The sequence below is a fragment of the Apostichopus japonicus genome, chromosome 12 (assembly GCF_037975245.1).
Source record: "Apostichopus japonicus isolate 1M-3 chromosome 12, ASM3797524v1, whole genome shotgun sequence".
Classification (NCBI taxonomy): domain Eukaryota; kingdom Metazoa; phylum Echinodermata; class Holothuroidea; order Aspidochirotida; family Stichopodidae; genus Apostichopus; species Apostichopus japonicus.
Window position 1 is genome coordinate 11,097,235 of NC_092572.1, and position 27,986 is coordinate 11,125,220.

Below are 27,986 nucleotides of genomic sequence, written 5' to 3' on the forward strand. Positions count from 1 at the left end.
TTAATTGTTCAACAACAAAAAAAGTTAAAAATAGCAGAGTAACTTTTGATATACGTTATTTGGAAGATATGATTTCTCAATATAGACAAAGTATATTTATAAATGACTGTGGTAAAGTTATATACATGTACAACATTTTTCGTGTGTTAAACAACGTTTAGACGATGATTAAACGTTAAACGTGTTATGCCGCTTAATGCAACGATGCACTAGAATGACGTGTGTCAATATCTTGGCAATTTTTGGATTGGTCATCTTCACACGTTTTAAAATTCTACAAGGTACGTCTAATCTATCACATCTTTTGACTCATAAGTTACATTTTGCTCATTTTTTATATATGGAACCGATCTGATCGTTCTAAGATAACGGGGAGGTGGAGAGGAGGCGGCATGTAAGTGTATTCTAATATTTTAAAAAATATACATGGCTTAGATTTAACGTTTTTATAGTAAATTTAACGTTTCTTTACTGTTTGAAATGGTTGTAAATGTTCTTGCCTTTTAGCCCCTTTAGTGTGATTTCACATTTTGTATATTGATAGAAAACATGATTTTGAAGGTATCACCACTATGCAAATTAGTTTTATTTAACGATTTTACCAATAGTATCGTTCAATACAATATTACACTTCAAAGGAATTTACACAGCCTTTTTGGATTGTAGGAACATCGTCTTTCAAACTTTCAAAAATGGGTCGACTGACCAGTCGGGCAATTAGACAGAGACCGATGACCCATATCAATAGGAATCCACTGCTCTTCATAAACCCCATAGGCCTTGATTTTCTCCGATGTTTAGTTGGTTTTCCAATTATATATTCCAATAGTGTGGACCTTATCTATGTAGAATATGTTGTAACCAAAGTTAGACAAGTTGTAGACAATTGCCTCTGAATATCATCGATATGTTTGTAATGAAAGACTCGTCGAAACCATTTGAAAAGCAAGGAAAATATGAAATACGTCATCGTTCGGCTTCTTCGTAATTCACCGCATTATTCATGCACGGAATGTTTCGTAGACAAATATCAGAATGCGTTAATTCAGAATGTGTACTGAAAATTTATTGTATTGGTTCCGAATTAATATCATTTCCCAATATCTTGAGAAAGTTTCCTTTATAAATTGTTTTGAAAATTTTTAATTTATTAATTGTGCGGTAATGAAAATAACTGTTATCACTAAACACATTAACATTTATTACATAATGATGTCACCATTAGGTGAGCGATATGTTTAAAATGATTACCCATATTAGTGTGTATATTTGTTTTCTATTAACAATCACGTTAATACAGATAAACGTGAGAAATGGGACAGAAAATCATTTATTGCCGGAAGATATTATATATTGTAGAATATATGTGTATATTACTAACTATTATGTCATTGGTTGATGTATCATTCCATATATGGTTGAATATCTTTGCAAAATGTCGAGTGATAGATATGACAGTCTTTACAACAGTAAAATTCTTCTTTTTGTGTTGTTGAAGCGGTAAATTAGCACATACGTAGGGTAGAGAACGGTTTTCGTGCTGCGCGGACGTTAATTCTAGTATCAATATGTTCATATAATTACAAAATATTGCCACATGTTGCATCGATCTTATTAAACACTCTTTATTTATAACACCAGCCTCTACAACCAGGACGATGCTCAATAAAAAATAATGGTTTATGTCTTTAGTAAACTTTATGTCTTTAGTAACTATGATCATCAGCGGTTACTTTTACAACACCTTAGCGACCAATAATGTGGGAGAAGCCCACAAGGGCTAATGGGATATAACTTACACATCGGGTGGCTTCCAATTCAACATTTTAACTCAAATTTGGAATCTTTTCAATTTAGAAAGTCATTTCAGATGGTAAACCGTAGTTGCTTTTGTATGAAGAACACACCTTACTATGGCCCGACCGGGTATCAAACCCGGAACCTCCCGATTGCTAAGCATCATTGCTTCAAATGCAACCGCCTTTATCCACTCGGCATAGCAGCAGTTTAAAATAGTGTTGGGAACAGAGCTCTTTCGTGGCTAATGTAATGTTTGCCTAGATGAAGAATTATCCGATGACCCTATCAATGAATTTAGCGCATTGACTTGCACTGATTAAATTGTGATAATGCTTGCAACTCCCTTTCACCCTGGACTCCACAATACTCACTTTGTTTTTATTGCTTTCTTCAGCTGGAGGAGATGTAAGAGTCAAGACTTTTGCATGTTCGAATCATGAATCATCAAATGCTGGTAAGCGTTCCTATTCATAGAATTAATAAATGACTGAAACTAAATTGTTAATTTTTTTGGGGTAAAATAAACCAACGCATATACATTTTCTTGTACCAAAATCTCAATTACTGATACGTATGACTATACATGCAAACTCATAGCAATACAATTTAACAAAACAAGACAACTTGCCTGACTAGAAGAGGAATCGATTAATCCTCAAACTACTTCAGAATTGTGTCAGCCCTTTTGCTTTAAATATACTTACATTACCATTTTAACAATAAATTGAACTTTTACAAGTATATTGAGGATTGAGGATGTTAAAAGTGTTTACTTTTAATACATTTGTGATTATAATGCTATATGATAGAGATTCTGAGCTGGTAATGTAGAAGCTCAAGTAATTGGTTTTATATGCAAGCAATGGGCTTTGTAATCAATGTAGATCGTGTTGTGCTTTACTAAAGCACAACAGTGTGTACCTGTGTGTCACTGAAGTGGGTGGTTGGGTGTGTAACTGAAGTGGGTGTTTGAGTGTGTAACTGAAGTGGGTGTTTGGGTGTGTAACTGAAGTATTTGTTTTGGGTGTGTAACTGAAGTGTGTAACTGAAATAAAACGGAACGATCTGTGTCAATAAAGTACACTATAAGACTGAGAACATATCACTTTGTATCATACAAAATGAAATTACTAATTGCAAACAATCAGTTTATTATTTCAATGAAACAAAATATCTGGTGGTTCTCGTTAAATCTTATAAAGTGGAACAATGTAATAAAGTATGAAATAAACTAAATGGCATATTCCGATGTGCAGATGGAAGCAGTAGAGTAATGAAAATAAGTTGTGTAGCACAATTTAACAAAACCTATATTTAATATGACTTTAGAACCATGGCTCTTAGAGAAGTATTCTAGCCTTCTACAAAGTTGACGTTTCATTTTATCGAACGATCATATTGCAAGCATTGTTCGTTTACATAGTATTGATAACATGAAGACATCTAAGAGAAAATGTCATATCAGAGGTGTTCCGTTTCCTCATCAGACAATCAATATTGGCGTGATGACCATCGATGCGGGGGACAATTCCTAGCACCAAATGGTCTGGTGGCGAAGTGTCTCGAAAACTGTTACTCAAGTTTTCTCTGGTGTGGAAATGAAGACCAATATTGTAGTTGTTCTTCGTGTGTGGATTATAGGGAGGCATAAAAGAATAATAGGGGTCTGTTTGATTTTAATATAGATCAGCTGGTTAAAGACACCATGCAGAAACGATTCTGTTTTCGTTTGTCTTACCGCATCCAGAACGCGTCCTTGCTCCTCATACTGTGGATGTTGGTGTAAGTATCACCACACGTTGACAATAGTAAGACTATGAGTATAAATCGTATGCCCGTCAGTCTTTTCTGGTTCCTGCCAGAATTATTTTTACATAGACAGACAAAAGGCGCGAAACAAAACTAACGATTTGTGAGTCATGCATTCAAGTTTTGCTGTATCCGATCAGCAAACATGTCAACAACATACCCTTTAGACTTGCAATTAATAAAAGATATCGCAATATTACTAAACTGTTTGATATAATTCGTTTAAGACAGAGCTTTATAGACTGATTTTGACACAGTGAAAGATATTTACTGAAGATATCAAAGAATAAGCATGAATCTTTATGGTTTTATATTAATAAGATATTTTGATACTTAGATTCAGTCGTAAAGGTTTAATGTATAATTTTTAGCTATGATTAAAATTCATGACGAATCGAACTTCAAATAAACAGAAGGAAATTAATGCATAAAATGACATCAGTGTTTAACATGAGCATTATATATCAACAGCTGCCGTGGCGCAGTGGTTGTGCACTTTACTTGCAGTGCGAGAGGTATTTTGGCTCCTGGGTTCGATCCCCGGTGCCGGTGTGGCAGTAATGAGTGTCCGGGCGTCCGTAGGACACTTATTACTAGGAAATAGTGTCTCATTTGCGTGAATAGTGTCTCAGGGACACTTTCCCTTGCTTTCTACGCCACCGTGGAAAGTGTCCGGGTTCTCTTTAAAGAGCTTTAACGTGGTTCTGTTGAGTCACAAACATTTCTGGCCCTATCTACGTTCCCTCATTACTTAAATGGAGGTAATTTACTAGCGAAGACCAGGTTGACAATGTTATATATCGGTCAGCATGCACCCTCAAAACTCGGTTAAAGCATAACTTATACTTCGAGTGTCGACTGTTGTGGGAAGAGGCGGCAAAATGTTATTATTATCATGGAGACTACACTCCAGAGGGACGCTGTCCGCTCTATTTCGATCGTCGACTGTCATAAGGCTGCATGATGAATGTTAAACCCATCTTCCGAACTAATTAGTCATGTCTGTCTGACTCTGCTGCTTATCAATCGTTACTACCATTAGGGTAGTTGTTTGGAAGGTCGGAATTTCTAAACGTTGGAGAAAGATCAACCATGTAGGTCGAAGGTAAATGTATTTTAACCGATACGCGGCGGCGATAGTTCCCCCGCCATTCGGAGCATGGAGGTCAAATACGGGGTCAGAGTCAATATATTTTATTCAGTACGCGGGAAATGTGGCAATGTCCCGCGCTCTACATTCTAGGTGTGAAAAAGTTTTGATTTCACGCATGCGTATTTGCATTCTACTGTAAAAGTATCTATAAGTCGAATGTACGTCTTTAACGTTGCATGTAACGCGCAGGCCCAACATTTATTAGAAGTTGCATATTTGCACGCACAGTTGTACCATTCGGTTGAGCACCAAGAATTGAGACCGTTAACGTACTTACAAGATGACTTCTCCTGAGCTGGATACCGATGAAGAGTACATTATCATTGCTAAATATCTTTCGTCAGGACTGTACCCTGAAAAATCTACTCTAACTCTAAAAAGGTCGATACGGAGAAGGTCGAAGAGCTTTAAACTAACTGGAGATGCAGACCTAGTTTACGTCGGCCCACATGGCAACGAAGTTCCTAGGGCCGTGATTACGGGTGAAGTGGCCAAAACCCACAAAATTCAAAGCTTACACGAAGGATTTGGCGGTAAGTGTATTATTTGTTTATTTGTGTAAAACTTATAGGAATTATTTCCACTGAAAATTAATTCAATATATATGCATATAAAGTGCTTAGGTCCCCTGGGACCTTGCAGATTATAGTTATATTTCATTATTTGTAATCACCTAGAAGTAGAACTGAAAAGTCTAAAGTTAGGTTAGTGTTAGAGAAAAACGTGATGCATAATTAGGAGGCAAGACACTATAGAACCATAGCCTAGGACTCCGAGAGTAAACCCAGCTATTTGCGACGGGCAAATAGGCTTTATTCAAAGTTAAGCCACACCGATTGGCATTTGACAATCTCTGAAATTAAGCCTACTTGATATAATTTAGGTTACTGTGGTAGCTTCCAAATCTTCCAGATCAACTCTCAGTTACATATATCAGGTGTGTAGTATGTACCCATGCCACCATATGAGTATACAAGCTTTTAATTTCAATAATGATTATGTGTTTGAAATTATTTGGTTACAAAAAAAAAAAAATCTTCATGTCAGAACTTTTCAGATTTTACAATACTAGAAAAGATGACATGGGATTAGTCCCCTTACTAGTTAAAAAACAAGGGGGAAAGGGGGGGCCCTGCCTTGTCTGTTTTGGGGATCAATAAATTAAGGAGTGCGATACTTTAATTTCTCTTTCTTTTGAGAGATTTTCACATATGTTTTAATATGTTGGGGCCGGGATGCGCTCAGACACTGCAGCAGGTCGCATATATATGCTATAGGTAATCAGTTGGCCACCTGCCCATCACTTCATTGTCATTAGGTTAGCTGTGTTGGCTACGAATGTACGGTTCGATGGGCCTTGTGCTGGTGATATTTTCATTATATGCAAACATGTACATGGTATGAATATTCACTAAACATTCTTGCACAGTAATTAAGGTGAGTGGCGATATGCAAAATAATGTTGCAATTAAGTTAGTGCAGGTTAAACAATTAAAGTATATCATTTATGTTAAAATTGCAATGCATTATCACATAAATGTAGACACTGCTTGGTGATATATGGTAGTATTGCTAGAATAGTGACCTAGAAACTAAAATAGGCCTATACTGTATTCTCTTTGACAAATTTGAGGGTGGGTGAATACATTTGTATTCAGTAGGATAGCTGGGTGTTGAGAGAAACTATTGAAAAAAGAGCAATTAAAAATGCACAACAATTTGCTTTAGTTTGATCCCAAATGTTGTCATGAATTTATTAGACCAATTGATAGGAGTATTTCGGTGTAATATTAGACCCAAATTTGAAAGGAAGGGATCCGAGGAGGTGGCTAAATCAATAGCAATATCAGGTTTCATTTCAATTTTTATAAGAAAGCTTGTAGGAAACGAGTGGTGATTTCACCCCTCATTTCATTCACGTACCATATAACTGTATAGGGAGTATGTGTGGAGATTGCCAGTAGCAGAATGAAAGATGTACCTCATTCATTTGACCTCAATGTTATAATTTACTGAGCATAAATTAAAGATGATCATGATGGTGGCACATTCAGTAGACTTTAATGACTGGAGCTATCGGGAATTTTGCCATAATCTTTTGTTGTTGCAAAGAACATGTTTTGGAAATTTTTGTAGCTGCGTATAATTAAACCAACAGGGAAACATCTACAGAGGACTTCATCGTTTTCTGTTATGAATTTCAAAATAAAAGGAAACCTGAATTGTGATATGAAGCAAGAGTTCAGTAGGTGAATTGTTGTTATAAACGGAGTATCCGATAAAATTTCCTAGGCAGTAAGTACATTCATATGCAGTACATAAGTGAAGTACGAACAAAGCCATTGCCTTTTGTCCAAAAGTCATCCCCAATGAACCCATCTGCTTATTTAAACAACATCCATTTGAGTAAAATATGTTACTTTTTTAATAAACAAGAAGACTTCCCTTTCTATACTGTTGCTTCTATGCTGTAAGTCTACAGTGTTAGTTTCTGTCATCAATATAAAAAAAATACTTTGAAGTTCCATTCAAAGATTAATTTGTAACATTTCAAATGCTTACAATAAATACGGTTGTGCCAATTGTGTGCTTCCTATATCAGTTAGGTGTAACCCTGTCATCTCAATGACAGATCCCATGGCAATTTTCTGACTAACTATCAATCACTCATCCAGGTACTTATAGATCTGTTCCCCATCCCACAATCAGAGGTGATGAAAATGGTTACCAGGCCTTTTATAGTCTCCTGACAACTACTATCAGCTAGATCACTGATGTGACTTGCATCTCACTTCAGAGATTTCCCATTGGTTTTCCGTAACAGTTGGGTTTGAAGAAGTCAGTAATAGGTGTGGTAATGAACAAAAAAAATGGTATCAGAGTCTCACAGTGTTAGTTACAATAAAAACAATTGAATGTTTAGCAATTTTCTGAACAGTTATGTTATGAAATGCACAGTTTTAATACTCTTATGTCACCCAATTTTGCATTTTTGACCACCCCCCCCCCACACCTAACCTAGCATTAACTATATGGAAAAAGCTCTTCTGCTTTACCACTGCTCTGTAACAATGTTTCCTTTTAAGAGTAAGTTGGTAGTTGAATCAAGAAAAAGCTTGTTACCTATGCTAGTGTACCTTAATCATCTCCAAGTTTTATCATTGTAATCATGTAAATGTATTTTGTTATTTTTAATTGGACTGTCAATTCATGTTCAGTTCACAATAATTTATTCATAGGTGGTCACTTTGGACGTGACAAAACACTAGAAAAGGTGACAAGCAGATACTACTGGCGTGGGCTTGCGAATGATGTATTAGAGTATGTGAAGCAATGTGAGGCATGCCAAAAGAGTAATAACACCTTCGACAAAAAGGTGGCCAAACTTCATCCAATACCAGTGACCAGTGTATGGCACCAAGTAAGTCCAATGCCAATTGACTTTGCTGTTGCATCTCTTTATTCGGGCTTCTTTCTTCCATATTTCACTAAGCTGGTGACTGTAGGGATGCAATGTCTGGAATTGAATTCAAGAATTTTCAGGCTTAGTCTGTCGGATATTTAATTTTTTAATTGAAGCAGATAAAGTTTTACTTTGAGTATATTCTTTCACACTAAAATCCCATATGGGGGTAACAATATTTTTGTGAGGGCTCGTGCCCCCCCCCCCCCCAAGGACACCCCTGGTGACCCACTGGAATCAATTGGTGGGTGACTTACTGGCACATATCATTAATAACATAGAGCTTCCTTGATGGTTGCCAGTTATTTCAGTCCAAGAAGATACTGTATATTACCAAGGTCTTTGTGGTTAAAAGTTCAAGAATGTAACCCCCTCCTTCTTTTTTTGCCTTCTGAGTCACTACTTAGACTGCTTTTGTTGTCATTTATCAAGATAACAAAGTCTCCTGTGTGTGTTTTGGGAGTATAAATTGTTTCAGCACTCCAAAATAGTTGGGTGGATGGCAGACAAAATTCAAAAAGGTCAAGGAATGGCCTCAACTTCCCACCTGGACAGTTTACTTTTTCAGAACCTCCTTGCTTATGAGGATAAATCAAAAGTGTCAATATAGTGCAACATAAGTACCGCAATGACAGGGTCATGAGGCCTACCTTAATTGTTGCTGATGGCTTACATCAAATGACACATTTGACACTTTAATGACCAATATACACTTCATGGTGATGAATTCAAACAACTATAACTATATGTTGAATTCTGAAGAACTTGTTGTTTCTTGAATTTGTTACATGGCTGTTGTGGTGCTAACATGATAAGCGAGTATAGGTACCATGTTGCTAATAAACAGCCACCAAGCTTTGTGCTGAAAAGTGTGAGTGAGCAGTAATACTTTTAAATCAAGAAAAGCCTAAATCATGTAATTTAAATTTCAATTTAAAAAGTTTCACTGTCCAGTATCCAAGTGTTTGCAAAATTTGATACAGCTTTCTGTTCTGTACGAGAATTGTTAATGGTGTGTACATTATTAGCAGTGTAAGAATACCCGCTTAAGCACATTCAGTCATCGAGTAATCTTTCGTTAAATTTCAATGAGTATATATCAGCATGATTGGAAATCCTTAATAGCAGTATTTTGTCTACAAAACTCAGACATAAATCACTTGAACATCAATTGGTATGATTGTGTATGGTTCTGAATGCTATTTCACTTCTTTTTAAGGTCGGTGTGGATATGATTGGACCCCTTCCAGAGACCATTAGTGGAAATAAGTATGTAATAACACTGTGTGATTATTTCTCAAAATGGCCAGAGGCCGTTGCCGTAAGGAACAAAACAGCCAAAACCGTCGCAAACTTTCTGTTTGAAACCATGGCCAGGTAAATATCCATCTACTTTTGTTTCTACTTTACATAGCATACTTATGAAATTAGTTATGTAGACCTGCATTTGCACTCTGTTTCGCCTGTGACCCAGAAAGCGGCCAAATGGTTACAGGAATTTCTTGAGTTGTTTTTTAAGTTAATGTCAAGAAAATGTTAGTGGGATGACAGTCAGTGCATCTAAAACAACATGTTATGACAGTGTTTAACTTACTTTTATTTAAATCGGTGCTTAAATAATCTCCTGAATAAACCACGCAGCCACTATGAAGATGCCAGTAGTTCACTACATTGCTCGTAATCAGTACTTTAACAATATATTTAAATGTTTCCATTTATTTAGATTTGGATGCATGAAAATTGTAATATCAGACCAGGGAGGAGAATTTGTGAATGCGTTGAACAAGTCCCTGTTTGATATGACAGGGGTGGACCACAGGGTTTCCTCCAGCTACCACCCACAGACCAATGGGCTGGATGAAAGGTTCAATCAAACTTTGCAAAGGGCACTCATCAAAGTTGTCAACAATAACCAAGATGACTGGGATGAAATGCTGTCCTCAATACTTATGGGGTACAGAACAGCCAAACATGCTTCAACGGGTCTTTCACCATTTGTCGTGATGTTTGGAAGGTTTGTAATAATTCAAACCTACCATTGCAGAATAGAGATTTACATTTGCTAAGGCCATATACACAGAAAAGGCAATAAGGGACAAGAGAGTTTGGACAAATCCTGCATAGCTACACCAATCCTCTATAAGATAAAATCTAATTTGACACATCCCAGGTCCTGGGAAAAACCGCTAAATAGAGGACCATCAATAACCCTTTTTAAGTTACAATACCTAAACAAATAATATTAACCCTGTAAATGGTACACTCTTCAGCAAGTACAAAATATGAACATTTATTAAACTGTAAATGCATGCCCATTAATTTAAAAGATACATGCAATTAATGCCACTGACATTGGTTTTGTTTTTCATATACTTTGTATATATATCATGATTGGATGGTATGCAATTTGGACCTATAGCAGCACAGAATATACTTCTGTTTTATATTTGTGCTGGTGCGAGTATGTGATGTGACTCAAATTTATGGTTCCATGGTCTATAATAGTGAAAATAAAATATTTGAAACTTTATATATTATTCAGTCAACAAAGTGTTGTGAATAATCGATTGCTAATTTATCTCAATATATCCAGAGAGCCATTGTTACCAGTAGACATTGAAGAATCAATGGTGCACCCAGAATCTCCTACCGACTGCAGCGATGCACAGCAGGAGAGGGTTTATCAATCCATGGCAAAGTCGCGGGAAAAAATCAAAGGTCTTGTGAAAGGAAATATCAGCAAAGCCCAAGAACGACAAAAAAAGAATTTTGATAAGAGGCACCAATCAGAGAAGGTAATTACATAGTACTATGTTGTGCATTAAAATCTGCACTGTAGTTAAATGAATGGCAACATATGCATTGTATTATGATGTTTACATATATCTGCTGGATTTTGTTTTATTCAGAACTTCAAAGTTGGTTCTAGTGTTCTTGTCCGGAATGCTAGGAAGGATGTCCGAAGAGGAGGAAAACTAGAAAACTCTTGGCTTGGGCCGTACAAAGTGAAGGATGTGAACGAGAAAGGGCTGTTTACACTAATAAACAGTTCCACAGGCCTTCCTTTGAAGAAGAAATTTAATTCCATTTTACTGAAAGAATTTCACACAAGTAAGATTTCTTTGCAGTCTTTTTTTTTTGAGGGTGGGGAGGGGGGGATTGGCATGATTCCTCCAGAATTTCCTTAAAAATAATCAGCAACTTAATGACTTAGTAATTTGCTGGCTTATGTGAGGGTAACAGGCTGTAGCTGTCTTTACACAATAAATCAATTTTGACATAATGCATAGTTTAACTTGATTGATTTTCCATATTTTGAAAACAATAATATTAAGAAAATGTCCCTTAACATATTACAAAATTCAAAAGGGAATTGTGGTATAATATCATTCTGGAAATGTTGCTGGACCATTTCAAAGTTGTTGTTATGGCAGAGATGATATACTGCTTAAATATTCATGGTGGTGGCAGCAACCCAATGAGATTCCTGGCTTGCAGCTGACAACATCAGGAACTTGGCCAAAGTTGGTTGAGTTGATAATCAAACACACTGTCTAGACTGAGTTTGCAGGAAGAACAGCCATCAAATTACCATTTCCCCAAAGAGTGGTGTAGCTGGGAACCACATTGCACTTTGCATGTGTGGTTGGAGTATTAATTTTATACAGGTTGTAAAACACTTCATGAAGTCACATTTATTCTTTCATCAACATTGATTCTATCATCACATTAATCCTCATAGATGCATTTCCAGAATAGGGACTGATATCGACCGTCTTAGATTTCCTTGAGTTTTTAAAAAAATGTGGATATATATTATACATACAGTATATTGGATAGACAAAATAGGTACAGAACATATGTGTTAAAGGTCTTGCCACAAAGGCCAGTGTCGTCAGCTCAGCATTATACAAGTATGGAATTAATAGTTGTGTTACGTGGCCTGCAGATCTCAGGACGTAACAGATACAGGGATATTGTGACGCTGGTCAGTTTCTTAGGACAAAATCATCACACTTCATTAACTTTGCTATATGGTGCCATGTTTTACAGATAAAAACGTCCTAATTAAGGAAAGTGTAAGTATACTTGAGTTTTCAAATTTGCTTGCAATTATATAGAATCAATAACTTCTATGCATGGAATATTTTCAATATATATCACCCAGATGGTATATTTGCAGTGGTTAGATAAGTTGGTACATGGCTCTGAAAATTATTACAGTACCAGCAGTACTTGTAATACTGTACCCATTCTATTGGTATACATCTGCATTTATTGTTCTTTGCAAATAACCATCCAATATATGAAAACCAATTTAATACTGTATAGCTAATCATATCGATTCCCTTAAATAATTTTAATTAATCGTTAACCCAATTAATAATTCAATTAATTGACTGATCACTCAATCAATCCATAATTACACTCCAGCATTTAAAGAAGTATAATTTAGTACAGTACTGTTCCACCACATGAACCTTTACTTTCTCATTTCAGTTACATCTACTAATGAGTAACATGACTTACACCCGTAGGATAACATTCATGTAATAAATTACATGGTAGTCCACATTATCAGTCACTATAGATGTTAAATACACAAATGACAGTTTTGTCATGAAGTTTGCAAATTCACTGAAAAATTGTAACATTATGATTGCATTTATGATTTCAACCTCATAACTTATCTTGCTTTGATCCAGCATGGAAAAGACTTACCTCAATTGCTTCTTGCAAGGTATGTCGATATCGAGTGATGGACAACCTCAAAATAACTCTCTCATGATCTCATCTGATCAACATTATCTTGAATTTGGTATGACCTCTATGTAGTAACATGTTCCTTAATTAACAAAAGTAGTAACATGTTCCTCGACAAAAAAAAACTCAAATTTGTATTAAATATCCAATAAATATCTCTGGGCTTATTGAGATCATTCCCTTTTTTTTTTATTGCAAGAAAGAATTCAGTAATGGAAGGAATATATCTATATATATATATATATATATATATATATATATATGATAGACGGCATTAATTCCAGATGAATAGTGCTCAATATACCTGTGTATAGAGCTGGATAGATATAAATAATGTACGCATAATTCTTCGAAATCGTCAGACGATTGTGAAGAAGCATGAAACTTGAGTAATAGCGCAAACTTTGTACGAGTGTGCATTATTTATATATATATATATATATATATATATATATATATATATATATATATGTATATATATATATATGTATATATATATATATATACATATACATATTTATATATATATATATGTATATACAGTATGACCTGTGCTGTGAAAGGTTGTTGAATGTCATCCTTGATAATTTTAATTATTCTATTTCAGAAACCTGAAGCCAGTATCATCAGTACAAACACACCAAATGAGGTAAGCAGCCCAAGTTTGAATATGATAAAAATTATGCAATAGAAGAAATTTGACTTGAAGGTAGTCTGTATAGGCAACAAATTATAGCATGCTTTTCTGAAGATTTCAAAAAGTATTTTCTTGGACATCCTTGTGTCCAGACTGGTTTCTGACATTCTAAATGAACACACAAGATAACTGAATATTTCAGTGAGGTAAATGCCTCCAGGGTGGTAATGACAACAGTTGACAAATCTTTAAAAAATGTGACCGTATTTGAACTTTTGGCATATTTGGGGCCAAACAAACCTCTGCCCCCCTGCACATATCTCCACCCCAACCTATGTTCTAGATTTCTCTTTGACAATATATGTTACCTTCTTACAGGGAGAAACATGATCAAGGTCAATACAGCCCCACAGTTATTGCATATATATCCAACTTGAGACAAGTTTCTTGCAAGGAATACAGATTTTTTCTATTTCAAATTGAGTTTTCTATTTCATTACTTTATGGATATTGATCCATGTTATTGTGATTTCCTTGATCGTGGAAATTCACTGGCCATGCTCGAAAAGTCACATTAAATATTGTTAAATGTTTTTATTTCAGGAACAAAGCAATCTTGTTACTGTAAAGGTAAGTTACCTAAGACAACCCATGCAGCTTTAGAAATAAATTCATTAAGGCAGGGATTGCAAGCTACGGAGGTGCAAGACTTCATGTGACTTGATCCTCCGCTCCCCACCTGGATATGTTGACAAATGGAAGGCGTTTACAGTGCCAGGACCATATCCTTGACAAAATCCTATGCCTCGAGAAGTAAAGGGAAAATTCCAACCTGTTTTGGACACAATTGCAAGGGGCATTTTGTGGTGTTTCAACCCCATCCCAAAGGTTGGCACCCATGGCAGTATATCATAATTTTCACTTCAACAATGAAGGTTTTAAGTTTTATTATCCCCCAAATAAACTAGATTTCCAGCATGGGCCCTCTCTTTGTCAAGTTCATGATACCTCTACTCCTTTCTCCCAGTAGCATATTCCAACAAATGGTTATTAAGATATGATGTGTTTATCATTTTACTTGATGAGAGTAACTTTTCAGCTACAGAAGCTAGTGACAGACTTCCAAGACAGTGCTTTGAAGCATCAAGCAGTCATTAAGAAGAAGAAAAAATAGATACAAATGAAGGCTGCAACCCAAATCTTTTCCACATATATTGATGAGCCACCCAATGTCAAATGGAGATTTCCTACAAATCTAAATTTTCCTTCTTTTTTTAGCTTCTTCCAAACCTGGGTAATACATGTTACATGGCTGCTGCACTTCAGCTCTTTGAAGGAAGCGGCATCATTCAACACTACGATGGACATAGCTCTGAATTAATGGAAGTAATCAAAGCTCTCTTCCACGCAACTTCATCCTCAACTTCATGGGACCCCTGTCTTGCAAGGTTGAAGCAGATTCTTCCAGAGTTTGATTCAACTGCCCAGGAGGATGCATTAGAATTCCTTGGTGCACTTTACACATCATCATGCACTTCCTGTAACCAAAGCCAGTGCAAACTTTTAGATGAGTAAGAGATATGGATTGTTCTGTAAAAAACATATCTAGGTGAAGTCAAAGCCACACAATTAAAACACAAATAATTGAACTTTTCAATGTTTTATTTAAAGTTCTGCTTTGTTGGCCCCAAATATGCACATTTTAAAATATGGTCACCTTTAGTCAAATTTATATGTACTGTTTTTATTACAATCTTTGAGGAAATTTACCTCACTGTGACATTCAGTCATCTTTGAATGTTCTTTAAGAACTATTTCGACTAAAGGACCCATGAAAGTAACTTGTTGTAAACTTTTAGCAATTATAGCATACTATAATTTGGGGCCTATACAGATTACCTTTAACATTGAAACTGATTTGGAATTTGCTTAGTTTAAAGGGAATTAGTCAGATTTGAAAGTGGTATTATGGCACCAGTTAGATCTGACTGATAAACTTGCATTAATACAATGAGGATGAACTTTTGGTAAGACTGGGTTTAGATGATAGTCTGTATCTGATTTATAAGTTTGTTGCTCTTAATAGTCGTTCTGATAATTTGAAGTAAGAGCTAAATGAAAGTTGTTCATTTATAGCTGAAAATCCAGAGGGTAAAGAAGCAAATGGAAATTGCAATAGAAATGCTACATTGTTGTAATTAGTAAATTATTTTTTTCCTTTCCAGGTACTTCTTCTTACATACAACAAATGAGATGAAGTGTACTTCCTGCAATGAGACTTGGCACAGTGGGGCAAACTCCTATCCAGTCATTCCAATTTATCCTAGTAACAAGAGCTATATGTCTCGTTTGAGTATGCAGGGGCACCTTGAGATATTTCTAGATTGCCAAGATCTTGAAGGTCTTTGTGATTCCTGGTGAGTTCCTGCAAAAACTCCCTGTTCTTGTCATATTGTTTTTATTCCATTTTGTTTTGTGTAATGTAAAATTGTTCAATATGTAACACAATGCATGTTTGTGAAGTAACAATATGTGTGTTTTTGTGTGTAATGCTAATAGCCTGTCATTAAGGTAACTCAATAAACTGACAAATGAACAGGAGTCAAATTCTGAAACTATTAGTGATATAAGCTAATGGCCAAAAATCATACGTTGGTAATTTTCAGATTTAGAATCCAGCTTGAGTTGTAATGATCCCATTGGGCAGTTGTAACTTCTGTATACAGGGATCTTTTCATATTGATTGTAGATGTAAGGTGTTATGTCTTTCCAAATTTATTGTAAATTCCTGCTATGCATGAATATAAGTCATATATTGCCGTTGACCCAGCTTGTATATAAGGTCTATCAAAGTCTGACAAGATCGTTACAAACTGTATTCATTTGAAAACTAAATCTAATAAAACAAATATCAGAACTAGTGAGAATTTATATTTATACTGCTGAATAGTCTAATTTATAAAGGTAATTGACTTTTAGTAGACTTCAAATGTCTGAAGTAATTTTACTTACACACACTGCATGACACGTTGAGACATACCAAACAAGTATCTAGCTGATAGGATCAGGTGCGTAGCCAGGAATTTGCCAAGGGAGGGGTGAAACTGTAGATTCGGCATTGCAAACTATCTAAGCGTAGCGCCACCATGATTGGCGCGAAGTGTACAGGAAAATTTTGGCTGTAGATGCCTCCCAGATTGCCGGAAATGTCACTTCCCATGCCTTGTTAGTTGTATCTTAGCATTTTCTCTTATGAAAATACTAGTGATATCATAAAAACCTTAAAAAAGTTTTTTAAAAATATGCTCAAGGGGGGGGGTGGCTGCCCCCTTTGCCCCCCCCCCTGGGCTATGCAGTTGGATAGGATGTCATGAGACACAAATCACCAAAATCGTCCCCTAGGGTTTTCAGTGGTTGGCATAAATAAAGGATATTTTCTGATGATGAATTTTTTTATTTCAATTTCCATTTCATTTTTGTCAGACTAACAACAAATTTTCAACTTTCATAATAAAATTCCTTAAGTTGCAAAATAGGTGTAGTTCCATGCTGAAAATTTGTATGCATTGTTTGTTTTAGAAGTTGTGCTCTTAACTCTACTCCAGTCCAAATTTGAAACAAGTATATTATTTTATTCTTTCCAGTGGCAGTTCAGATGGCCTTCTTGTGTCTCCATCCATAACATGTACTCCGGAAGTGATCAGCATTGGCATATCTCGCTGGGGTGGGGATAAGTTGAAGAAAAACTTCCAAACCATTGATATTGAAGCGGAGGTTAGACTGTCTGGGGTCTTGTATGAGCTTTATGGTGTTTTGGTTAGTAACTAAAGTATAATTGTCACAAAGTGAAGCTATATTAACCATGTGTTCCCCTATGCTGAGGATCCCTTGTTCAGCTAAAATTTTAACAGCAGTAAAAGTATAAACACCAAAGGGCAATCAAAATTTACAATTGGGTAATGCAAGATTCTGCTTTTGAGAAGGGTATATAGAGAATTGCAATAAAATCCATTTAATTTCAAAAAACGAATATTGGGAACAGTCCCCCATGCCCCCACCAGTCTGTGGCGCTCCACTCCAAAGTAATCAAGAAAGTCACTGCAATAAGTTATAAGGAAGGACATATATAATTTCCAGCTCTGTGTGATGCAGTGTTTGCTTTAGAAACACCACACCCCTCACCAGGGATTCCGAACTTAGAAAACCTAATGAAATTGCCACTTTGAAAATGCATTGTATAAAGTTAAATACTTTTCTAATAAAGAAATAGAAAATTTAATGATAATCATGAACTGTTTGCAATGGATCATTTTCAAAAAAAATTATAGTTAATAGTGGATCAAGAAATGTATACTTTAGTAAGCACCATATATCTTCCTGGAGAACCACAAGCCATAGTTACTGGGATTCTCCCTTCTTCCCTTGAGATGACTAACATATTGGCAAATTCAATGCACTTAATCAAATAATGCACATACTAAATAGTATGGCAGATGTGGATACACATTCTTCCAAATAGGCCTAACATGTATAGAGGAGAATTCCAACCACAACAAAGATTAAATATGGAGCAAACATAGGTTCCCATGAAAATATGTTAATATGTTAAATTGATGTATCACAAAGGGAGAGATATAGTGAAGTCTGTATGTGTGTGTGTGGGGGGGGGGGGCTAAACCTCTGACTACCCATGGAACTCCCCCTGTTTATGAATCATACTTGTCTACATAACTTTGTTTGTATAATCCACCCCTCCCCCCCATCATACTCCGGCCCCCAACAGTGGTGATTTCTTAAACAAGCTTATAAGGCCTAGGCTTTGGAAACACTGAGAAGATTCTCAACGTTTTCTATTTAAGGCTAACACCAAACAAAAGCTTACCAAGCTTGTTTAGGAATTTGTTTGACAATTGAAGGATGCACCAGAAAAAATATATATTTAAAAAGCATTACTCTTTTTCGTATAGATTCACGAAGGGACATCGTCAACCAGTGGACACTACTCTTGCGCTAAAAGAGTGAAAGACAACAGCTGGGTCCACATGAATGATGGCACATGCACAGTAATTGCCAAATCAGCAATAGACAGTAGCAATGTATGTGGTGCGTTTTATAAAAAGGGTAAGTTCTGTTGCTATTCTTCTCCCGACAAAATAATTTAAATGGTTAAATTATGATACAAATACATTGGACACAGAGAGTCAAAATTCATTAAAAAGTTAACAAAGTGACAAGTACTGAGAATCCAGTGCATTCCTTATCAGGTGTTTCAAATGGTGCTTTTATTCTGAACCTCTTTTGATTTGTACTATTATTCCACCCTTGGAAATTGTGGCAAATTGCAAACATTGGTAAAAATGAGCTTGGCCTAATTAAAATGCTAAAAAAAGAAAATGCAGTCTGTATATGTAGCCCTAAATTAAAGCATGCTATAATATTTTCCTGGAGATATTTACTCTCCAACTTTTTCTCAGACATTCCATATGAACACACAAGAGGACAGGATGCCACAGCGAGTTAAAGTTCCTTTAGGGTGGTACTAATGGGTTAAGAATTTTGACCAAATAGGTGACCATATTTTGCAAATCTGGAATATTTGGGGTCAAATCAGCATAAATATAACTGTAGTTTGTTATTTCCTCCTGTAAGTGTTGACAATATTGACTATATGCCTTCACTATTTGGCAATGGGCCGGTAGTTGTGTCCTTAATCAGATATGACCTTGACATGTGCATGTGGGTATGTATCTTTGTGTGTGCATTTGTGTGTATGTGTGTGAGTGACTTTGGCTTGTAGACAATAAGTTAAAGGTGCTTGAACTTTAACCTCAACGTAGGTAGACTTTTGTGAGAAGATGATCCCTGTGACTTGTTTTTATAGAGGACAAAGGTCATTTGAGTTCAACAAAGGGCAAAAGTCTGAAAACTTCAAAAACACAAAATCTCAAGATGTACCTTCGCCTGATCTTCAAACTTATTAGATAGCCCTTTGTGAGTTGAAAACTTTGTAAACATATCATCTTTAGCCTTATATGTGTTATGTACATATTAATCAATGCTAAGACCCTTACACGTCTAGCCATAGCAATAATGGTGAAATATCTTGTATTAAAGAGTTGCTCATAATGACACAGAATTAATTAACTTTCTTATTGTTTATGTGTTGCCTCCAAAGTACCAGATAATGAGTGCATGGAAGATGAAGAGGAGGGTGTACAACTCCATACTAGAAATGTTAAGCTGGTTCACTATGTAAGTATAACACTTCACACAACCTTATGCTGGGAACCTTCTTGTCATATAAAGTACACTGGAGATACATATGGTTGTTATTGATGTATTACATTGATCCTCAAAGAAATCATCCACCATCCTTTCTAACAGATAAGTATGGGTGTTAAAACGTTGTTACTTTTTTTTGCCGTGGCGTAATCAGCTTCATCTTTTCTTAACTTAGATGGCTGATATTGTACAACACCTGAATGAGATAATGTCTGGCAAACTAGGGTAAGTGGACTATATTCCAAGTTCCAACTTTGCTGTATATTCTATGCTTTCTCCATCAAACTTATTATAAGTGACCTAATTCTTTCAATTCTCATGAAATCAAATCTCATTGGTTTTGTACTTGTCAATAGCATTCATATGAACTGTGACCTTTTGGATCACACATGAACCAACGGAATTAACACTCTCATGTAAGAACATCCTACATTTAGTTATGTGATCGAGTGAACAAGAGATTGTTGTCATGAAGTATGTGCCAAATCAAATTTTCCTAATAAGATATTATGTTTTGACTTTGACAGGTCACAGCGGCATGATGTGTTTCTAACTGGAAATAAGCTGAAGCATACCTACCTTATTGGTGCAGGGGCAGTGTCTGCAAAGTTTGTTGTAAACGTTGACGTTTTAAATCTTGATAAACTTATGTTATAGTTCTCAGTTGTTTGGGATACGTACTGCATGCAAACTGTGAAAACCTACATATGTAGTTTTTGGCCAATTTGGGACTACTGTGTTGGGCATGTTGAGTGCATGTATATTGCTCTTAAAGCTATGCTGTATTGGTTCCAAATATGCCACATTTTTCAATATGGTCAACTAGGTCAAAATTCTTAAACTTTTTTTTACCACTTCAGAGGGAATTTACCTCACTGGGATATTATTTTGTGATTGTGTCTGTTTATTCAGAATGTCTGAGAACAATTTGGAGTGTAAAGACCTCCAGGAAAGTACTTTTGAACACTTCTAGCAATTATATCATGCAAAAATTTGGGACCTATACAGACTATACCTCTAAGGGTGAGCTTGACGTGAAGCAACATCCTTGGTTGAGAACATTCCATAGAAATATATTCTGTAAGTGAGTTTGCTGAATGTTTGAAAGTAAATTCAGGTAGAAGACTATGTAAGTCTAATAGAAAAGAAGAATTGGTTCATATTACCAGCTGAAACCCCCATAACAAAACTTTCTTTCGTGCCTGCAGGAAATATGATGTGGGTCCCACCTATAGCTACTCCAGGAAAGATATCACAGTGGATGATCTGTGGTGTCATCTTGTTTAATATGTTCTTCAAATGCTTTTACGAGCCTTTCATAGTTTTTTCTTGATTTGTGATGTTTTTGTAAGAATGTCATTTACCATGTGAGCACTGCAGGTTTGTACATCAAAGGAAAAGAAGGACATTCTTAATTCATTGCTGTGATGATGTTGCCCTGCAGATGGATTCATTAAATTCCAACAAGCTTGAAATAGCTGTCTCTGAGATAGAACATGCATCAACATAGTTTTCACATAGCAGAATTTTTTTGGCAAATTGAAATTATTCATAATACATTCATCTTGTCACTTAAATATCATATTAATGGCTTATACCTTATAAAATAATATGCATTCTTGACAAAACATGATCATGTAATCTGTGCAACTGGTCTGAAGAGTTGATTTTTCTTCTTTTGTTTTACAGCTTAGAGAAGCACTAACCACAGAACTTAGATCCCACTACAACACAACACCAGATAAGACAAGAGGACCCATATTGCCAAAGTAAGATCATGTCTTGGTGACTACGTGCTATATACATAATACTTAATCATGTAAATCACTATCAAGTCGAGCTCCTCACAGATAGCATATATAAATATAATTTTTTTTTGGAAGGGGGGGGGGTGGGGGATTCTTGAACTTGCATTGCCATGTCTCAGCCAAAAATGCTCCCCAATTAACTTACTGGTTTACAGGTCCATGCATGCTTTATGGGCTTGTGCACCAGCATGCATAGTTCATTGCTAGCCTGACTTGATATATTTCTCTTACTTAGTCTCGAAATCACAGAATAATCTTACTTATATTTCTTGATGACAAATTGTTGACACATAAAAAGAAACAATCAAACCATATCTTTTAGTGTATTCAGATGTGTACCAGCTACAACCATGTACATTTTTAGAAAAGTTGATGTTGACGATAAATAAAGTATGTATGAAATTAACTTTTAGCTAGTGAAAATGGAAACAAACAGTTTTTTTTTGTGGGGGTGAACAATGCCAGTTAGGGCAAGTTGTTCCATTTTTGTGTTAACTACATGCTATTTACACATGCTAAATGATGTAGTGGAGAATTGTATTATTGCAGAGGGTATAGACTCCGTTTGTTGTTTATATTGGACCATGATTGCATGGGTCTCTCAGGATGATGTTCTCCAAATAATTTAGAACTTAATGTGGTTTTCCTCAAACTGCACATTTGTCAATACCCCATGCCAAACAGGTATTTCACTCCCCTCTTACCTGTCCCTACACTAACGCAACATGCTAAACATAATATCTCAGAAGCTTGGACCGATCGCCATATTTGGTATGTTATTGTACCACATTGAGTACAAGAAGCCTAATGTAGTGGGCAGAGGTCAATGGTCATTTGAGTTCACCAGGGGTCAAATTGTGAAAAACATGTTCTACACAATATTTCAACAGGACAGATGTCCTATTTAGTATGTTGTTTTATCACACTTAGTAAAAGAAACCTTTGAGGTCATGGGCATTTCAGGACAGCCTGATACTGCGAATTTATTGTTTGTCACATCACACTGTTTTACTAAGATCTAGTATGTTGTACACCCTCACTATAAATTATGTCAGATTCATGAACAAAACTGCTCATGTACATCGATCCACAATGCATGTTGGCATTCTGGTTGAATTCATGATATATGAAAGAAGTACATGGCATTGCTAAAAATATTGCTAGTAATATGAGTAATATTATAATAATGTTCCCCAAAGAAGGCTGTGCTATGTCTACTGAAGGAGAAAGGGAATCCCTTACACTGGCCAAGTGGCAAGTTTCCAAAATATTTTCGTAAAGCCTATTATTTACAATTCATGGTTAAGTAATTTCCAGTTTGCTATGATTGTGTTCTTTGCTTTAATTCAACAGAGATCTGTTTACTCTAAGGCAACAGTTTTTCTTTAAGTTCCCGGAGCAGCTGCATGACCGATTGAAGAAACTCAGAAAATTTGAAGTACAGTAAGTGTTACATATTTCATTAAAGTTGGATTATATGCACTCCATAATCATGCAGTAACTGATACCAATCTCAGTGGTATACATTGTCAGATACAAGCACAATTTTGTAGTGCTTAAGCAACTCTCAAAATTCAAGCAGAAACAAATATTGATTAATATTAATGATAAAGGTGGACTACCTATTACCTATGATCATCGCCCGGCCAAAAGCTTTTGATGTTTCACTTCCTGTTGCAAACTTTGCTATATATTAATAGTATGTATACTTTCAATGGTTAAGCACTGCTTTTAAAGGAACTTTTTAGTGCAAAATGGGATCCAGTCCTGGTCATATCATTGTTTGTAATTTTATCCCCCTAAGCCTTGCTTTGTCACGAATTTTAGTTTCTGTGATAGAGTGCTTGAACTGTTGGCCCATCCACTGACTTACAGCACAAATATTTCTATCAACTTGCTCGTCTAAATTTCACATGCTCAAAGATTATCAGACCTCACATATGGGGTGACCAACTTGCTATTTTTAATATCATCTCAATGAGGATCAGACCCCAAGGGGTTCAACTTGCTAGTCTGAATGCTGACATGCCCATGATTATTGATTAAAGTATATTAAGTAATTTCTTTAGCCCTCCTTCACTTTTCTTGTATCTTTATGTGGGTATCCTTCACCTTGTTTATTACCGAGTGCTGTAAGATACATTAATTAAGTACCCATTCGTAATGATTGCTGGAATCATGTTTTCACAGTAATATTTAATTTCTGTAACTTTGAAGCAATGCTCACTATTCATGTGTCCTTTTCTGCAGGCTGAGTTACCTCAATGATGTTCTTGTCCCTCATGCTGTGGAACATCTCTACCACCTTATCACAGGTTGCACGGAATCTGAAGCTGCAGCAGCCTGTAGTCAACTGCGCAATAGCTTACAAAAGTAATGACAATTATCTGTTCAAAAAGATATGTGTTGTAAACATACATTTTTTACCTTTAATAATAATAATAATAATCAGCAGTTATTTTTACGAAGTTTAAGCAACCACAAATGTGGGAGAAACCTGCAAGGGCTTATGGATTACAACTTACACATCAGTTGGCTTCCAGTTCAACATTTTAACTCAAATTTGGAATCTTTTCAATTTAGAAAGTCATTTCAGATGGGAAAACCGTAGATTTATCTTGGATGAAAAACACACCTTACTATGACCAGGCTGGGAATTGAACCCTGAACCTCCCGATTAATAAGAATCATTGCTTCAAATCCTTCATCCACTCTGCCACAGCACCGGTTGAATGTGGTGTCATATTAACTTCTCTATTCAATAATTGTAAACCTTTTAGGTATAGGTTGGGGCAAAGGGTCAGAGCATTTTATCAGTTATAAAGAAGGGAGGCTATCCAAGCTTAATATGATGAGGTTAGAGATGATTATAACATCCATTGGTTAAGACAAGAACTTGATAATTTTTGAAAAAAAGATTTCATTTCATGAATATCGTTATTGTTTGTTCCCCACCCCCACTGATAGACAATTTCAGAAAAAAAGTTGTGCTTAAATTGTATGTACGATTATATGTGCACGATAGATTAAAAAAACAAATCATAAATGCCATTCCATTGCAATTTTTGGAACCGGCAATTATAATTAGTGTCCTTTATATTAAGCAATATTTATTTCACACATACCATCTTATCAAACCACACTGGATTGGTTTCAATTCAATTCATACCCCCCTCCCTCTCACACGCACTTCCTCCCCTCCATATATATCAAAGGGTCTGTTTTTCTCCCCCTGGCAAGGAGAAAAGGTGCAAACAATTAGTATACTGAATAGAAATAGCGTTTCTATTATCTTATAATGCATTAGTAATGTCATTGTAAGGTTGAATCAAGAGCAATGCTCCCAGAGAATTCAAGTCAGAATGATGATATATAAGTAAATCCTGGGATTGTGTTTGTCGATTGTGAATTTCAAAGTACTCTCTGCATGTTGACAAAATTCTAACAAAAGTCTCACATAACAATCATATATTTTACCACACGTAGAATTAAGTTGTTCTATTGGTAGTTGAAATCAATAAACTCATGTGTCACGTCCAGGACAGTAAATGGCAGTTTGTATGTCTTTCTTCAGGTTAATGGAATTTTTACATTCACCAACTCTCTCTAATAATTGTTTTAAATTTGTTTTGCTATGCTATGCTTTTGTCACACGAATAGGTACTAAATAATAGAAAAATGGCTAAAACAAGCAAAACAATTAACTTTCCAAGATGAGGGAAGCCAGCTCATTATTATAGCATACATTCATTGTTAGTTCTAAGCATAAACTTAGAGTCGTGACGGTATGGGTTAGAAAGAAATGATTTGACATATTGCATCATCTCAATATCAGTGCTTAATTTGTTTTTCTGATTTAAAAAAACTATGCGTTAATACTTGTGTGTGTGGTATGACACCTGGCTTCAAACACATTATCTCAAGAAGGGAAGCTTGGAAAATGTTAGATTTGGTATGTATGTGAATCATATTGATTATATCCTATATTTTTTGGTGGATGTCAAAGGTCATTTTGGGTAAACAGTGTTCAAGTTGTGAAAACCTTGTAAAAATTACAAGTGCAAGAAAGGAAGCTGAACAGATATCATATTTAATCTGTAAGTGTACCACATGACTACAAGAGGCATTTGTTATTGTGGAGACCAACACCGTCAAATTTTGTAAACCTCTAAAACTTGATATCTCTGGAAGAGACAGCTTATTTACTGTAGTTTGTCCTTGTATCACATTGAGTACAAGCAGGCTATCAGTGGTCATTTGTGTCAGCACCTGTCATTGTGAATATACTGTTTGTCACTTCTTGCTGTATTACTAAGATCAAGTGTGTCAGTATGTCCCATTCATATGAAATGATACTCATGTTGGATCATAGAACCACAGTCTGCAGGTGTATGCATGCATGCTACTTGACAGCTGTCCTCATATGCCATTCAAGTATATCAAGAGAAGTAACGACTGGGATATAGTTTCTTTATCTGTGATGCATTATGCAGTTGTTGCAACTGAATAAAATTTTTGTAGCTCGACTAGTTGAGTGAGTTCTAATTGTCATGGAAAGCATTTGACTGTCCATCAGCCCTGGTTGAACTGTACGGCCTCTGAAGATTTCTTGTCAAACTTGGTGAGGTTAGCATTTATCGAGGGGTTGAATGGAAAAAAAAACAGGTCTGCTTCAAAGTCTTTAGAGGTCAACTTGAAACCATTGGATTCAAGTTAATTATCAATCCAGCTTGGTCATTGTGATCAGCAAATATTAGATCATAATAGTTTTATTTTCTTGGCCTTGGATACTCCCCAGTGAAGCATACAGGTGGTTATACTGTTGACTGTGTCAAGACCAAACTGTTAGTGCAAAGAGTATTTATTTAATGTCAAAGGAAAAGGTGGGCCAAAAATGTAGACAAAAGCAAGAGAAATGTTAACTGAGACCATGTTGTCTGAATTGTGTTCAAGTATCATTTTACTGGTTTCAGCTTGCATTTCCCAATTAGCCCTAATTCATTTTTTTTCTTGTCCAACATTTGCACAATAGTTATTAAGATACTTTGACTAACACTAGACAATCTAATTGTGGTAGAACTGGATCTCACACAGCCTGCTTTTGCGGTATTTAGGTTAAACCTTATACTAAGTGTGACCAGCAGCATGTCATTTTAAAGGTAGTCTGTGTAGGCCCCAAAGTTGTATTGTGATATGATTTCTAAAAGTTTTCAAAAAGGCTTTTCTTGAGGTATTTATAATCTCCAAATTTTTCTCAGACATTGTAAAAGAACATACAAAAGGACAGAATGTCCCAGTGTGGTAAATTTCCTACAGGGTGGTACAAAAACAGTTTAAGAATTTTCACCAAAGGTTACCATATTTAAATATCTGGCATATTTGGAGCAAATTCAACATGCCTTTAAGCTGATTTTTGTTGAAAATGAATGATATAGCTTAGAGGCCTTTATGCCCATTAACAATACACTGTAGCAACATACGTTTGTGAAGTTGATCAACACCAGTTGTGCATGGTGAGAGATTCGTTGGGAAATACCTTCTAATGTGATTCGTTCGTTGACACGTTATGAACACACGAAAACTCCTTACACTAACCCTCTGCTCCTATACCATATGTTTTTATATTGCTTCCCAAGTACCCTTTCCAACCAGCTAGGCATTGACCAATCTTAAAATATATCACATGAAAAGGAATTCCCAAGTATTTCACCATAGTTCACATCCACAGCCTGTCGAAAATTGAATAAACAGTAGTCTACCTTATGTATGATTGCCTAACCAAAAAATACTGCTAAAAATGTGGACGCCAAAGCATGGTTTATTTTGATTTATGTAACCTTTTTCCATGTGAATGTCATTTTGTCTTGAGATCCCCGAAATTTCAAAAGTTACTAGATGTGAGGCTATCTGTTATTGTCAACGGTGTTCAAGCATTTGCATTAAAGTAGAAAGGAAATTTGATTATTTGTAAAAAAAAGGTACTTGAAACAGCTTGTAATAAAAGTGAAGAAACAGATACAGTTGTTCTATGTCACAATAGATGTGGGATGGTGCAGGAGTTTTGCACAACTTTTGTAATTTTATAGTAATGTATTTATCTTATGCAGCAGAGATCATGAAGGAGCATTAAAATTGCAATATTTTTTAAAATTCAATGTATATTTCTATTCATTTGTCTTGTTCGTCTGTCCAAATAGTATCATGCAAGAAACCATAAATGACCATATAATTCAGCAGTTTATCATGTAGTGAAACTGGTCTGAATTTCCT

At 35.7% G+C, this 27,986-nt stretch overlaps 1 protein-coding gene across 3 annotated transcripts; it reads left to right on the plus strand.

Annotated features, from left to right (window-relative positions):
- Positions 1-4,148: 4,148 nt before the first annotated feature.
- LOC139977517 (uncharacterized) lies at positions 4,149-27,857 on the plus strand. Of its 3 annotated transcripts, XM_071986868.1 has the most exons (19): positions 4,149-5,295; positions 8,002-8,183; positions 9,445-9,602; positions 9,949-10,239; positions 10,819-11,020; positions 11,135-11,336; positions 12,279-12,304; positions 13,597-13,638; positions 14,230-14,256; positions 14,905-15,197; positions 15,852-16,043; positions 17,271-17,442; positions 18,594-18,747; positions 19,802-19,878; positions 20,084-20,133; positions 20,436-20,515; positions 21,596-21,677; positions 23,070-23,159; positions 23,967-27,857. In XM_071986868.1, the coding sequence occupies exons 1-19, from the start codon at positions 5,043-5,045 to the stop codon at positions 24,091-24,093; spliced, it is 2,700 nt and encodes an 899-aa protein (XP_071842969.1). In that variant the 5' UTR covers positions 4,149-5,042; the 3' UTR covers positions 24,094-27,857. The 3 variants fall into 3 exon arrangements, with proteins under 3 accessions (XP_071842969.1, XP_071842970.1, XP_071842971.1); XM_071986869.1 differs by lacking the exon at positions 14,230-14,256; XM_071986870.1 differs by lacking the exon at positions 8,002-8,183 and having other exon boundaries at positions 5,161-5,295.
- Positions 27,858-27,986: the final 129 nt, after the last annotated feature.

Coding starts and splice junctions, on each gene's coding strand:
- LOC139977517 (XM_071986868.1), top strand. CDS start 5,043: ATGACTTCTCCTGAGCTGGATACCGATGAAGAGTACATTATCATTGCT. Junction 18,748..19,801: donor TGGTGCGTTTTATAAAAAGG/GTAAGTTCTGTT, acceptor TTGCCTCCAAAG/TACCAGATAATGAGTGCATG. Junction 20,516..21,595: donor TGCAGGGGCAGTGTCTGCAA/AGTTTGTTGTAA, acceptor CTTTTGTTTTAC/AGCTTAGAGAAGCACTAACC.